This window comes from Pelobates fuscus, chromosome 1 (assembly GCF_036172605.1).
Source record: "Pelobates fuscus isolate aPelFus1 chromosome 1, aPelFus1.pri, whole genome shotgun sequence".
Lineage (NCBI taxonomy): Eukaryota > Metazoa > Chordata > Amphibia > Anura > Pelobatidae > Pelobates > Pelobates fuscus.
This window is the reverse complement of record NC_086317.1, coordinates 188650552-188665413: the sequence shown is the minus strand read 5'-3', so window position 1 is coordinate 188665413 and position 14862 is coordinate 188650552. Positions and strand designations below refer to the sequence as shown.

General features: G+C 43.4%; 1 protein-coding gene across 1 annotated transcript in view; it reads left to right on the top strand.

The window, feature by feature from the left end:
* LAD1 (ladinin 1) overlaps window positions 1–14862 on the top strand; it is a 675989-nt gene that overhangs the window by 610882 nt on the left and 50245 nt on the right. Inside the window, exon 10 of the mRNA XM_063453187.1 lies at window positions 3770–3844. Within this exon, the coding sequence (XP_063309257.1) occupies window positions 3770–3844 (75 nt within the window). The remainder of the gene's footprint in view (window positions 1–3769; window positions 3845–14862) is intronic.

Here is a 14862-nt window from a genome sequence, read left to right as displayed (position 1 = left end):
ATCGTAGTACAAAATACAATGCACAGTAAGCCATACTACACAGCGTCTCCGATGAAGGGGGAGGGGGCAATCAATATACAACACATACATAGCGAGAAGAAGAGGGTAAATAAAAAACATATCACCCGCCTCCCCATTCTGATCCCAGTCCCCAGGAAAAACAATGTTTAAATAACTGTATGCCTCTGCACCGAGGGACCTGACACAATCCCCAAAATCATGAGGAGAAAAATGGTGGGCAGTCCCGAAAAAAGGTCCACCGGGAGAGGGGTTGCAACGAGTCAGGACATGGGAACCAGGGCGAGGCCCGGGAGCAGAAAAAAAAAAAACCCTAACCCTCCCCATAGTAAGCAATCCCACCCGCGGGTCAAGGAGCCCGCTAACCCAGATGTGCCTTGTATAAAAACCCAGTAACCCGGGCCTGCCGCCATCAGGAAGGCCAAAAATCAAAAGCCCAAATAAGCATTTCAAGCGGGGCCTAGAAATCCCCCGCCCAAACAACCTGATCCCGCCCGCGAGGTCTTACCATCTGGAAATATAGCCCGCCGCTCGGGCATGGCGCCAGTGTGGCCCTCTTCCTCATTCATCAGATGTGTACCATTCTCGGGGGAGAGCGACCAGAGCCTCCGCCGCCCCCTTCGAAATCGGGAAGTCATCCGGGGTTTGGATCCCCAGCTCTGACAGGAACTTCCTCGGGTCACCGTCCGGGAACAGAAGCTTCGTGCGGCCATCCTTAAAAGCCATCAGCCGGAAGGGATGACCCCAAGCGTACTTGATGGTGTGGCGCTGTAGGAGTTCCGTGATCGGGCACCAGTCCCTGCGTTTCTGCAGCGTCAGCGGGGTAAGGTCTTGGTAGAGAGTGAGATTGGCCCCGTTATAGAGGATTTGACGATCTCTGCCATGCCTCATCAAAGCCTCTTTAGTTTGAAAAGACAAGAATTTAATTATAACGTCCCTCGGGCGCCGATCTTCCGTTCTTCTGGCCCTGAGGGCCCTATGCGCCCGTTCAATATGCCACAAGTGCTCTGGGATGTCGGGGAGCAGCGGCCTGAATATCTCCAGAATGACCTCTGCCAGGGACCCTTCCCCTTCTTGTTCGGGTAATCCCCGGAGGCGGATATTATTGCGCCTTGTTCTGTTCCCCAGGTCGTCTATAGCTGCTTCTGCAGTAAGTAGTTGGGAGGTGAGGTGGTTAATTTGAGCGGCTGCAGCGTTATGGGCTATAACTGTGGATTCAACCCGCTGCTCGAGCACCGCCGTCCGCACCCCCAAAGCCTGTATTTCAGCTTTCACCTCTGAGGTGGTACGAACCATCTCAGAGGCAAGGTAGCTACGAACCTCCGACAGTTTCGCCAATATTTGGCTGGTGTCGGAATCCGATGCCACACCGCTTGCTGGGCTCGCTGGAGAACGGGGCGTTGTCTGGCCTTCTCGTCCGCCATCTTGTGTGCTTAGTCGCACGGCGCGAGAGGCCGCAAACATCTCCGGTACTACAACTCCCGTTTCTACCGCCTTTTTCACCTTAGTTTTCGTCGTTCTCCGGTCCATCACTGCTCCCACGACTATTTCGGCTTGATCAAGGGTTTATCTCCGCTGTTGTATGCTGTTGGCACCGTGGTCTCAGCGGAGCTCTACCCGGACACGTCCAGTTCGCTCGGCTGCAGACCACGCCCCTCTCTGTATTTTTTTTAATAATAAATAAGCATTTATGTATATATATATATATGTTACATCAAATTAAAGCCCTTTCTGTCCTTTAACCCCTTAAGGACACATGACGTGTCTGACACGTCATGATTCCCTTTTATTCCAGAAGTTTGGTCCTTAAGGGGTTAAAAAACGGTATACAATATGCGTCAGTGCAATAAATTAGTAAAATGCAAATTGCAGTTGAACGCAAACAGCAAAAAATGCAAAAAATGCCATTGTCATTAAGTGAAAGACAAGCTTCTGAAGCTCTGTCCGTAAGGGGTTAATGCTCTTTCTTAAAGTTTTTCTCCTGTTTATCTTTTTTTCCTTTTCTCTCCTTCTAGACTCCTCTTTGTTTCAATCCTTTCTTCTTCTTCTTTTTTTTCTTCCTTTTTTCTCCTGATTCCCTTTCTTATGGGTTTTTTAGGTTTTCACATTCTTGACTGTCAGTTATGGAAGTTTTCTGTTGATTACCTTATTTCGTTTTATGGTTTAGGGATTTCCCCATATATTGGTGTCACAGAGTTATCAGAATATGTATATTCTGATAACTCTAACATGTGAAGCAATAGTAGATAGGCTTGAATTAATTATTTGCTTCCTTTTGAAGTTAGCATCTTACTCCGCTCTGTTCTGCTCGTCTAGCAGCAAATTATGACAGTAAGGAGATTTTCCGTGTTGTGGATTTTTCGGCTTTTAAGCAGAAGTCCATCTCGCTATGAACAATCACCTGGGAACATCCTGATGGTCCACCACTTGCATCTTGCATCACACGCATCCACTTGGTTTACTAGGGCTTGGTTAACCTTCATGCAAATGAACATTGATTACATTAAGTACTACTTGCTCACAGGCAGCGCTAGCAGAAAGCAGGCAGATAGTTAAATAACCCTCAGCAGTTGGTGGCCACAGACCCTTATTATTGTAAAATTCTCAAAAATGTTGAACACTGATTCGAGTGACAGAACCATAGGACTCATAGCACTATAACCAATTCAGTGAGATAACATGGTTATAGTGCAGTGTCCCTTTAACAAGATATCCATATCTCATGATCATCATTAATTGTCTTTTCCAATGTGTGCTTATATGTAGTAATTTGCATATTTGGCAGTACAGCAACAGTGTATAATAATATATAGGCTTCAGCAGTGTGTAGCAGGTAGGTAACCATGCCAAACCCAGTAAGATATTTGAATCTATGGTTTGTAACTACTTATGGGGTCCATCCACACCAGGAAACCCTGCAACTCATTTGTATGTCCGCATGAATGAGATTCTAAAAAATGTTAGTCTGTCATAATAATCAATGGATCTCTAATTGTCCTGGGTAATGCGCTTTATTTTTCCTGAATGTGTATTATGAGTCTGCTCAAATAGTCCGTTCACTGGTATTGTGATGGATAAGGCTTTATGCTCTGCATAATGGCTAAAGCCTTATTCATTACCAATTTCCTGTAACTGTAATAAGAAAATTTAGGTCTCAACTTGTCTATTTGTTAATGTTTTTCAGTTTGGGTTTCTACAAATCAGCCATAGAAATTGGGAGATGGGTAGTGCCATTTTCAGAGAACTAGAAACTTACGCTCTCAGTAATGTGTTGTGGTAAATTTTGTTCTGATAAAGCATATATATACCAAACCTGTCTCCAACCATTAAAATCTGAACTCACAAAAATTAATTTGTGGTGTTATTGACCATGGTTGTGAACCCTATAAAAGTTAATTCAAACACATCTTGCAATGATGTTAGGGTGCCATGCCAAACTATAAAGACATAATCAGTTAAACTCCCACAAAACACGATGAACAAATGTGTGGATTCATATTCAGACAAAGCGTTTTAAATACACATGGGTTAGACAATTGAGGGTGTTTCTGCGACAAGATAGGCATGAATGAAAAGAGGGGGAAGTTGGATGAACAAGTATGCACTATAGTGTGGACAAAAGCAGGAGTGCTCTGCTCAAATAAGCTTACAATCTAAGGGCAGATCTACACTATCATATAGGGAGATAGGTAAGTGAGCAGAATATAAAAACTTTGTTTTTGGAATAATTCTAATAAAGACCTCGTTACAGGATATCAGGACAGGTGATTTTGCCTTCAAGAGGAATATATGGCAACAACGTTCTCAATCTTCTAATGACACCAAGGTGAGTGTATATGTACAATTTGTAACAATTTAAGTTAATTCATCTTAATATAACTGCCAAATATATAATTGTGATAAAGGAAGAAAAAGATAAATGGAGCAGCGCTAAATAATGTATTGGGAGGCAGCACACCTGGAAAGGGAGATTCCCTCCAAGAACCCTTCAGTACAAATAAAAGAAACAAAAAAACAGGGTGCGCCAGAAACTAAACGTAAGAACCAGAATTTGGGGGAAAAGATAATAAAACGAGAGTATACGTTAAAACATGAAACAATAAAAAGGGAGAAAAGAAATAAAAATGAGTAACCAGAGCAGCCCAAAAAAATAGTCCTTATAATGTAGATTATGTGGTATAAGAGTATGGATGAAAGAGTATTCCTGAAAAACTTGTGGGAAGTTCTCTTCTTCGTAAGGGTGTCTAGTCGTAGAGATGCTCGGAGTCTGTAGAGGTATATAGAAAAGAAAACAGAAAAGACTCCAATAGGGCAATATGTTTTAAAGGTGTAGTGCAAGGATATATGAAATTCTTATTGAGTGGAGCTAAAACAAGCTCTAGTATGATGGGCATACAGTGGTATAAATCCCCACTTGTACGATGTAAATGAGAGATGTAATAGGTAGATGTCTCCGCAACAGGATGAACATAGGATCAAAAATAAAAAGAAGAATAAAAGGCAACAATAGTGATCTCTGTTTAAAAGCAAAACCATGAGTATATATATATATATATATGTATACATTTTATACATATCATATATATATGATATGTATAAAATGTACATTTGTTTGAGCTGATAACCCACTCATTTTTTTCATTGTGAGTGGTATAATCCCCACCTAGGATTCTTGGTGAGATCCTCACTAGAGTAGTAAAAAGAAGGATGCCAGGCAATAAAATAAATAAAAATGAAGAAAAAAGTATATGGGACAATCACAATGTAAAATGGACAATAAACCTTGATTAGAAAACAAATAAAAACCATCCACTACGTGTTTCACCCAAGTAGGGCTTTATCAAGCGGTCATCAAAAAAGATATATTTGTGATAAGTCTAATTATGTGGGTATGTAAAAGGAAGCGTGTGAAGAGCTATAGTAATTATAATTCCATGAGTGCCTTGGTGCACTTTTATAACAGATTGACTTCTTACCTGGGGTTGCTCCTCAACTTAACTACATCAGCCAGGGAGCCAGTAGCTCTTGTTTGGGAGCTTCTCATGAGCTACGCCCTGTATTGCATCAGCTGATCACTATCAGCCAATAAGGTAAGCCATGTAGTACAGACAAAATTCCGATTGAGAACCTCTGGCTAATTGGCTGGGGGTGAAGGCAGGAGCAGGTACGAATTCAAACCATTCTGAAATGGTTGACTTACTTACAATGGAAAGGGATGGATGATTGCCAGTTACTCTAACTGGATGTTGCAGAAATATCTAAACTATACCCAAGTGCCCATATCAATTGTGGGCATGTATAAACCCATAATTGCATTAACTTATGCACACTGGATGGATCAGTCATATATAAAAAAACAGTCTGCACAAGCAGTTTCTGGTGTTCTAGCCAAGTTTATTAACCTTTCCCTTTTATATACAGTATGGGGTGTATTCAATAAAGTATGAAACGTAGTGAAAATGTAGTTAATGTAAATTGCTAAATTAAGGCAACAATAGCGGATTTGGAGAAATCCTTAAAATCATTTGTAAAATCATTTGTAGTAACATCTTGGATACTTTAATTTAATTTGGATTTCAATTTGCTATAGTTGGCTGGTTACTGTATAACGCTGTGTACCCAATCCTGATATATGTAATGTGCAAAATTATGAGTATGAATGTGTTTGTATGTGTCTGATTCAGTTTTAATGTGTGAATTTAAATATATATATATATATATATATATATATATTTGTTGTGTGAGGCATAGTGTATTGAATGCTTCTAATGTATGTATATTTCAGTGTAATATAGGTCATCTTCTTTATACAGGTCCAATAATTGCAAATATTGCAAATTGCATATGGCACCAAAACTGGCACCCAATTATTGGACTGGTTACCTAGTCAGAATTTCCCATTCAAACGCATGGAAATTAGGGTGCAAGGTCTGGTGCTATATTTTGCAACCAATATCATTTGGCTCGGACCAACTTGAACCTTTTCATTAAGAGGATGCCCAATTTATAGAAGACAAATCAAATATCGATGAGCGAAGATAGGACTTCAAACTAGAAAACATTTGGAATGCAAGCTTAATACAATAAAAATAATAATAATAATTGTAGGCAAAATAATTAGTAAAAACCAAGACAAGATTAATATTGTATTAAAATATAAATGTTAAAACAAAGTAAATATAGTTTTGTTATGCACATAAATATTACAACCTATTCGTGGCCACTCTATAAATCACAAATACATGACTTAGGTGACTGGTGATTCACTTTATCTAAAACTGCTTTCACAAGAGTCTTAAAATTATGCTCGCACTCACAAAATTTAAATCTTATGCTAATAGAGCACAAACAACTCCCAGTAAATTCATTATATAGGGAGAAATTTGGGAACTACTCCGTAATGGCTGTAAAGTTTTAGTATGATCCAGATATACCTGTGAGAGTGCATATGATATGTAGTATATGTATGTTGAGTTGCATCTATGGGATCCAATACGTAGGGCAGATGTATAGAACATTGAATCTCTGTGAGCTTCTTAGAATACACCTAGACACTATAAATGCTACAACGACTCAGACCCTAATAAGTTGGAAGTTATGGTGATAGCGCAGAGGGGGATCTGTTAAGTTCTTCTGGTAAAGTTAGGTGTGACGGTCTGAATATGTATTACCATCTGTCATTCCCTTATTCCCATAAAACAATATCACCAGTAATCCATAGGGTAAAATATCGCTGGTGTCTCAAAATAATCCACACATGAGCCAAAGCTTAATGCTGGAACAAGACTGGTTTAATGGAAGCAAGGTCATTCAATGTATACAGCATCAAACTCCTCCTCTGAGCCAGCGAGATAATTGAGTTTTGGAAAAAGTTAACAATTTCACATTTTTCAGAAATACTGTTTACATGCATAAAAACCCCACAGAAATTTATTATTCTGTTACTCTCTTTACTTTTCTTCAAGTTAAGTCCGGCCACTTTAACGACCAGTAATACATCTAGCTTGGGTTGCCTGTTAGTCCTATAGTTAGCGTGTTGGGGAACCTAACCTTGACACATACCCTGCTGGTTATGTAAATATAGGTTATTTTGTTTTATATTTGTTTATTTTACTATATTTAACTTAAATATTCTTGTTACAAGTCTAGTTATTACTTTATACCACCCAAGATGTTAGCTGGCCTTAATAAAGGTGAGAGATTAGAGATAGAGATGACCCTCACTACCCATACCATATTGTGCTACATTACACTGATAATTTAATGCTTCAGCCCATTGTAGATTGTACTTTTGTTTTAAAGCCAAGCGGATGGAAAATATGGATATGGATTATTTGATTAAAGTGACACTGTAGGCACTCAAATCCCTTAAGCTCATAGAAGTAGTCTGGGTGCCGTGTCCATTTTGCACTTAGTGCTGCAATGTAAAACACTGAAGTTCCAGAGAGGGCTTCCAGAATCCTTTGGTCCATTATCTGACGCTGGACACCATCACGCTCTGCATGAGGACCTCCAGCATGAGATATTTACCCATAGCAAAGCATTGGTGAATGCTTTCCTATGGGGAAATCCTTATGCGAGCACGGCCATTGCTGCGAATGTGCATTAGGTTTACCCAGCCGGCTGACGTCGGTGGGGGAGGAGCGTGGGCGGAGCCTGACCCAGTGCCGAGGGACACAGGTGCGAGACTGAAGGGGTTTACTTCACCGAGGGAGGGGGGGGGGGGGCTTAGAAATCTATAGTGCCAGGAAAACGGCTTTGTTTTCCTGGCACGAAACAATACCATTGAAGCAGAAATTTCTATATGCATAAAGCGTATAAAAATATGAAAAAATGTTTCATAATTAAGGTAATTTTATTTTCCTGATTATACATGGCAGCGTTTACTTGTGGGTTAGCTCCTCCCCTCACAGGAGAAAGGACAGGAAATAGAACCCTGAAATTGGTTTAAATAGATCCATTCCCTCCTCAACAAGCCGTTTTTACAGCTCTCATATTAGATTATTGGCAACGTAATGTGGCCATTAGTGATGTACCGAACTGTTCCCTGGCGAATAGTTCCTGGCGAACATAGCGTGTTCGCGTTCGCCGCCGCGGGCGAACACATGGGCGGTTCGATCCGCCCCCTATTCGTCATCATTGAGCAAACTTTGACCCTGTGCCTCACGATCAGCAGACACATTCCAGCAAATTAGCAGCAGACCCTCCCTTCCACCTCCCTCTCAGCATCCATTTTAGATTCATTCTGGAGCTGCATGCTTAGTGAGAGGAGGGAAAGTGTAGCTGCTGCTCATTAGATAGGGAAATTGATAGCTAGGCTAGGGTATTCAGTGTCCACTACAGTCCTGAAGGACTCATCTGATCTCTGCTGTAAGAACAGCACCCCAAAAAGCCCTTTTTAGGGCTAGAACATCAGTCTGCTTTTTTTTTTTTTTTTTTTTCTGTGTAATGTAATTGCAGTTGCCTGCTTGCCAGCTTCTGTGTCAGGCTCACAGTGCATACTGTGCCCATTTGCCCAGTGCCACCACTCATATCTGGTGTCACAATAGCTTAAGCTTGACATTTAAAAAGAAAAAAAAAAACTTTTTTCACTGTAATAGATTGAAGAGCAGTTAGTTGTCTGCCAGCTTCTGTGTCAGGCTCAGTGGATACTGTGCCCATTTGCCCAGTGCCACCACTCATATCTGATGTGACTATAGCGTGCCTTTAAAAACAAAAAAAGTGTTTCACTGTAAGCTAATAGCAGTTAGTTGTCTGCAAGCGTCTGGGTGTCAGGCCTTAAGCGTGTGCTCTGCCAACCTCAGCAAGTGTAATTTGCCACTCATATCTGGTGTCTGTATAGCGTGCTTTTACAAAGAAAAAAAGTTTTTCAGTGTAAGCTAATAGCAGTCAGTATCCTTAAAGCGGGTGTCAGGCCTTCAGCGTGTGCTCTGCCAACCTCAGCAAGTGTACTTTGCCACTCATATCTGGTGTCTCTATAGCGTGCATTTAAAACCAAAAAACTTTTTTCACTGTAATAGATTGAAGAGCAGTTAGTTGTCTGCCAGCTTCTGTGTCAGGCTCAGTGGATACTGGGCCCATTTGCCCAGTGCCACCACTCATATCTGGTGTCACAATAGCTTAAGCTTGACATTTAAAAAAAAAAAAAAAATTCACTGTAATGCATTGAAGAGCAGTTAGTTATCTGCCAGCTTCTGTGTCAGGCTCAGTGGATACTGTGCCCATTTGCCCAGTGCCACCACTCATATCTGGTGTCTCTATAGCATGCCTTTACAAAGAAAACATTTTTTTCAGTGTAAGCTAATAGCAGTCAGTGTCCTTAAAGCGGGTGTGTCAGGCCTACAGCGTGTACTCTGCAGACCTCTGCCATTGCACATTGCCACTCATATCTGGTGTCACAATATCGTGCATTTAAAACCAAAAAACTTTTTTCACTGTTATAGATTGAATAGCAGTTAGTTGTCTTCAAGCGGGTGTGTCAGGCCTACAGCGTGTACTCTGCAGACCTCTGCCATTGCACATTGCCACACATATCTCGTGTCACAATATCGTGCATTTAAAACCAAAAAACTTTTTTCACTGTTATAGATTGAATAGCAGTTAGGTGTCTTCAAGCGGGTGTGTCAGGCCTACAGCGTGTACTCTGCAGACCTCTGCCATTGCACATTGCCACTCATATCTGGTCTCACAGTAGCTTGCACGCATAGTACCACTAATCCAAAAAAAAAAATGACAGGCAGAGGCAGGCCACCCCGCAGGGGCCATCGTGGTAGTGGTGCTGTGATTCCCTTTGGCCCTAGAATAATGCCCAGTTTTCAGAGGCCACGTACCCTTAACTTGAAAAGTTCTGAGGACATAGTTGACTGGCTAACACAGGACACCCATTCTTCTACAGCTTCCGCTCGGAACCTTGACGCACCATCCTCCTCCAGCTTAGCTTCAGGCACCTCTCAAGATACCACTCACCTGCCTGCCGCCACCACCAAAACTAGCACCACAGCCGCTTTACTTGGTATGTCAGAGGAGTTATTCACACATCCGTTTGAAGAAATGAGTGATGCGCAACCATTATTGCCAGAGGATGTAGATAACAGGGATATGTCTCAGGCAGGCAGGATTACACACATGGACGTCCGGTGTGATGATGATGTTTTACCCGCTGCTGCTTCCTTTGCTGAGTTGTCAGATACAAGTGAAGCGGTTGATGATGATGATGCGTCCATGGATGTCACGTGGGTGCCCGCTCGGCAAGAAGAAGAACAGGACGAAAGTTCAGATGGGGAGACAGAGAGGAGGAGGAGGAGACAAGTTGGAAGCAGGGGGAGGTCGTCGCAAGGAGCTAGTGGCACAGTCAGACAGCATGCATCGCACCCGGGGTCAGCCCGACAGCACACCAAATCAACGCATGCTGTATCCACCACCAAAATGCCGTCATTGCAGAGCTGCATTTTTTCTGACAACAGCGATGCCATGTGCAACCTGTGCCAAAAGAAACTGAGTCGTGGGAAGTCCAACACCCACCTAGGTACAACTGCTTTGCATAGGCACATGATCGCACATCACAAACGCCTGATGGGATCAACACAAAGTACAAGCAGCACGCAAACTCTAAGCCGCCATCCTCCTCCTGGTCCAGCATCTTCAGCCACATCAACCACTGCTGTCCTCCTTGCCCCCTCTCAACCATCCGCCACTCCGTCTCCCGCCTTGAGCAGTTCCCGCTCATCTGCCCACAGTCATGTGTCTGTCAAGGACATGTTTGAGCCAATGTCAGAAAGTCACCCCCTTGCCCAGCGTCTGACAGCTGGCTTGTCCGAACTATTAGCCCGCCAGCTTTTACCATACAAGCTGGTGGAGTCTGAGGCGTTCAAAAAATTTGTAGCAATTGGGACACCGCAGTGGAAGGTACCCGGCTGAAATTTCTTTTCACAAATGGCAATCCCCAACCTGTACTCGATTGTGCAAAAGGAAGTAATGGCATGTCTGGCACACAGTGTTGGGGCAAGGGTCCATCTGATCACTGATACCTTGTCTGCAAAGCATGGTCAGGGCAGGAATATCACCTACACTGCGCATTGTGTAATCCTGCTGACTGCTGCCAAGCATGGAATGCATGGCTCTGCAGAGGAGTTGGTGACACCGCCACGACTTGCAGGCAGGCCTGCTGCCACCTCCTCTACTCCTCCTACTCCATCCTCTTCCATAACCTCCTCGGCTGAGTCCTCTTCTGCTGCTGCGTCTTGCTCCACATCAACGGCACCCCCCCCCCAGCTCCCCAGGTACTATTCCACATCCCGGATACGGCAGTGTCACGCCGTCTTGGGTTTGACTTGCTTGAGAGTCACACCGGACAAGCACTCCTGTCCGCCCTGAACGCACAGGTGGAAAAGTGGCTGACTCCGCAGCAACTGGATATCGGCAAAGTGGTTTGTGACAATGGAAAAAATTTGTTAGCGGCATTGAAGTTGGGCAAGTTGACACATGTGCCGTGCATAGCACATGTGTGTAATCTGATCGTACAACGCTTTGTGTATAAGTACATAGGCTTACAGGACGTCCTGAAGCAGGCCAGGAAGGTGTGTGGCCATTTCAGGCGTTCCTACATGGCCATGGCGCACTTTGCCGATATCCAGCAGCGAAACAACATGCCAGTGAGGTGCTTGATTTGCGACAGCCCGACACGTTGGAATTCAACACTCCTAATGTTCGACCGCCTGCTCCAACAAGAAAAAGCTGTTAATGAATATTTGTATGACCGGGGTGCTAGGACAGCCTCTGGGGAGCTGGGAATTTTTTTGCCATGTTACTGGACGCTCATGCGCAATGCCTGTAGGCTCATGCGTCCTTTTGAAGAGGTGACAAACCTAGTCAGTCGCACCGAAGGCACCATCAGCGACATCATACCATTTGTTTTCTTCCTGGAGCGTGCCCTTCGAAGAGTGCTGGATCAGGCCGTAGATGAGAGTGAAGAGGAAGAGTTGTGGTCACCATCACCACCAGAAACAGCCTTATCAGCATCGCTTGCTGGACCTGCGGCAACGCTGGAAGAGGATTGTGAGGAAGAGGAGTCAGAGGAGGAATGTGGCTTTGAGGAGGAGGAGGAAGACCAACCACAACAGGCATCCCAGGGTGCTCGTTGTCACCTATCTGGTACCCATGGTGTTGTACGTGGCTGGGGGGAAGAACATACCTTCATTGACATCACTGAGGAGGAGGAACGGGAAATGAGTAGCTCGGCATCCAACCTTGTGCAAATGGGGTCTTTCATGCTGTCGTGCCTGTTGAGGGACCCTCGTATAAAAAAGGCTGAAGGAGATCGACCTGTACTGGGTGTCCACGCTACTAGACCCCCGGTATAAGCAGAAAGTGGCGGAAATGTTACCGAATTACAACAAGTCGGAAAGGATGCAGCATTTGCTAAATAAAGTAAAAAGTATGCTTTACACAGCGTATAAGGGTGATGTCACAGCACAACAGGAATCTAACAGGGGAAGAGGTGAAAGTCATCCTCCTCCTCCCATGACCACGCCGGCAAGACACTGGGCGAAACATTCGACTAAAAAAGGCCTGATGAGATGAGCTGCCTTGGGTAAAAAATTGTCCACACGCTGCTCTATTATAGCTCTGAATGCCGGTTGACTTGCGTGACTTATCCGCCACCAACTAGGGTTCAAGCCGCAATGTTTTAGGGCACTTTCTGCCTGTGAAACAAACATCAATGTTTCTGGCCGCTGCTACAGCAGCAGCTGCAACAATACCTAATTTTTCAGGCATGTGTACATGCCTAATTTTTCGGCACTCTGGTGCTGCACTGTGGCTTCAAAAAACAAACAAAAAAAGGCACATAGTGACCCTATGTAGGGGGAACAGTCCCTATTCTGCTCCGTGTCAGTATGTATCAGGGATTTGACTATCTTTATTCAGATTCAAAAATTACAATTCCAGGAAAAACATTTACAAGAACATGTTATGCACATCATAGAAACAACGTGAACCTCTTTAACCCCTTAAGGACCAAGCTTCTGGAATAAAAGGGAATCATGACGTGTCCCACACGTCATGTGTCCTTAAGGGGTTAAAGCCACAAACTTAAGACAAAAAATACGTACACACAATGTGTAAGGGTTCGAAAGAAAATTCTGAATCCTTACATGTTTACTTTATCGTTTGTTTGATTTTTGTGAAACATATATAAACTACAAGCAGCGTGGAAACTATAAAAACTCAAGTGGCCATGCTGATCAAATTAAATAGTATGCTTTACACAGCGTATAAGGGTGATGTCACAGCACAACGGGAATCTAACAGGGGAAGAGGTGAACGTCATCCTCCTCCTCCCATAACCACGCCATATCTGCCAAGTGACCGTATGTAGGGGGAACAGTCTCTATTCTGCTCTGTGTCAGTGTGTATCATGGTCTCTGAGGACGAGGAACAGTCTCTATTCTGCTCTGTGTCAGTGTGTATCATGGGCTCTGAGGACAGGTGTCAATCCATATCTGCCACGTGACCCTATGTAGGGGGAACAGTCTCTATTCTGCTCTTTGTCAGTGTGTATCAGGGGCTTTGAGGACAGGTGTCAATCCATATCTGCCAACTGACCCTATGTAGGGGGAACAGTCTCTATTCTGCTCTTTGTCAGTGTGCATCAGGGGCTTTGAGGACCGGTGTCAATCCATATCTGCCAAGTGACCCTATGTAGGGGGAACAGTCACTATTCTGCTCTGTGTGAGGAGGAGGAACGGGAAATGAGTAGCTCGGCATCCAACCTTGTGCAAATGGGGTCTTTCATGCTGTCGTGCCTGTTGAGGGACCCTCGTATAAAAAGGCTGAAGGAGAACGACCTGTGCTGGGTGTCCATGCTACTAGACCCCCGGTATAAGCAGACAGTGGCCGAAATGTTACCGAATTACAAGTCGGAAAGGATGCAGCATTTGCAAAATAAATTAAAACGTATGCTTTACACAGCGTATAAGAGTGATGTCACAGCACAACGGGAATCTAACAGGGGAAGAGGTGAAAGTCATCCTCCTCCTCCCACGACCACGCCATATCTGCCAAGTTACCCTATGTAGGGGGAACAGTCCCTATTCTGCTCTGTGTCAGTGTGTATCAGGGTCTCTGAGGACAGGTGTCAATCCATATGTCGAGGTGTCAATATGTCATATGTCAGGTGTCAATCCATATCCATTGTGATTTAGGAATGTTAGGTGATTTATGCCCTTTATGTATTAAAACCAGACTCTGCATCAACTGTGTAATTTTCCATGGGAGTTTTGCCATGGATCCCCCTCCGGCATGCCACAGTCCAGGTGTTAGTCCCCTTGAAACAACTTTTACATCACTTTTGTGGCCAGAAAGAGTCCCTGTGGGTTTTACAATTCGCCTGCCCATTGAAGTCAATGGCGGTTCGCCCGGTTCGCGAACGTTTGCAGAAGTTCACGTTCGCCGTTCGCGAATCGAAAATTCCGTGTTCGCGACATCATTAGTGGCCATGTATAATGATCAGGAAAAGAAAATGATGGAAAGTATGAAAAATGTACCATATTTATGATCATACATGGCAGCATTTTCTTAGGGGTAAACCCATGCAGTATATTTAGTGTTATGGACAGAGTCATTAAACCAATATTCAAGCTAAATAAACCTTAGAAGCCTTAAAAAGACAAACAAGTAATCAATAGGATATTGTAAAAATGTGTTCAGAAAGTTATTTTACCCCAGAGGTTATATAGTTACATAGGCTGAAAAGAGACATGTGTCCATCCAGTTCAGCCTTCCTCAAATTAGTTTTTTTGCTGTTGATCCAAAAGAAGGCAAAAAAAAAAAAAAAACAGTTTGAAT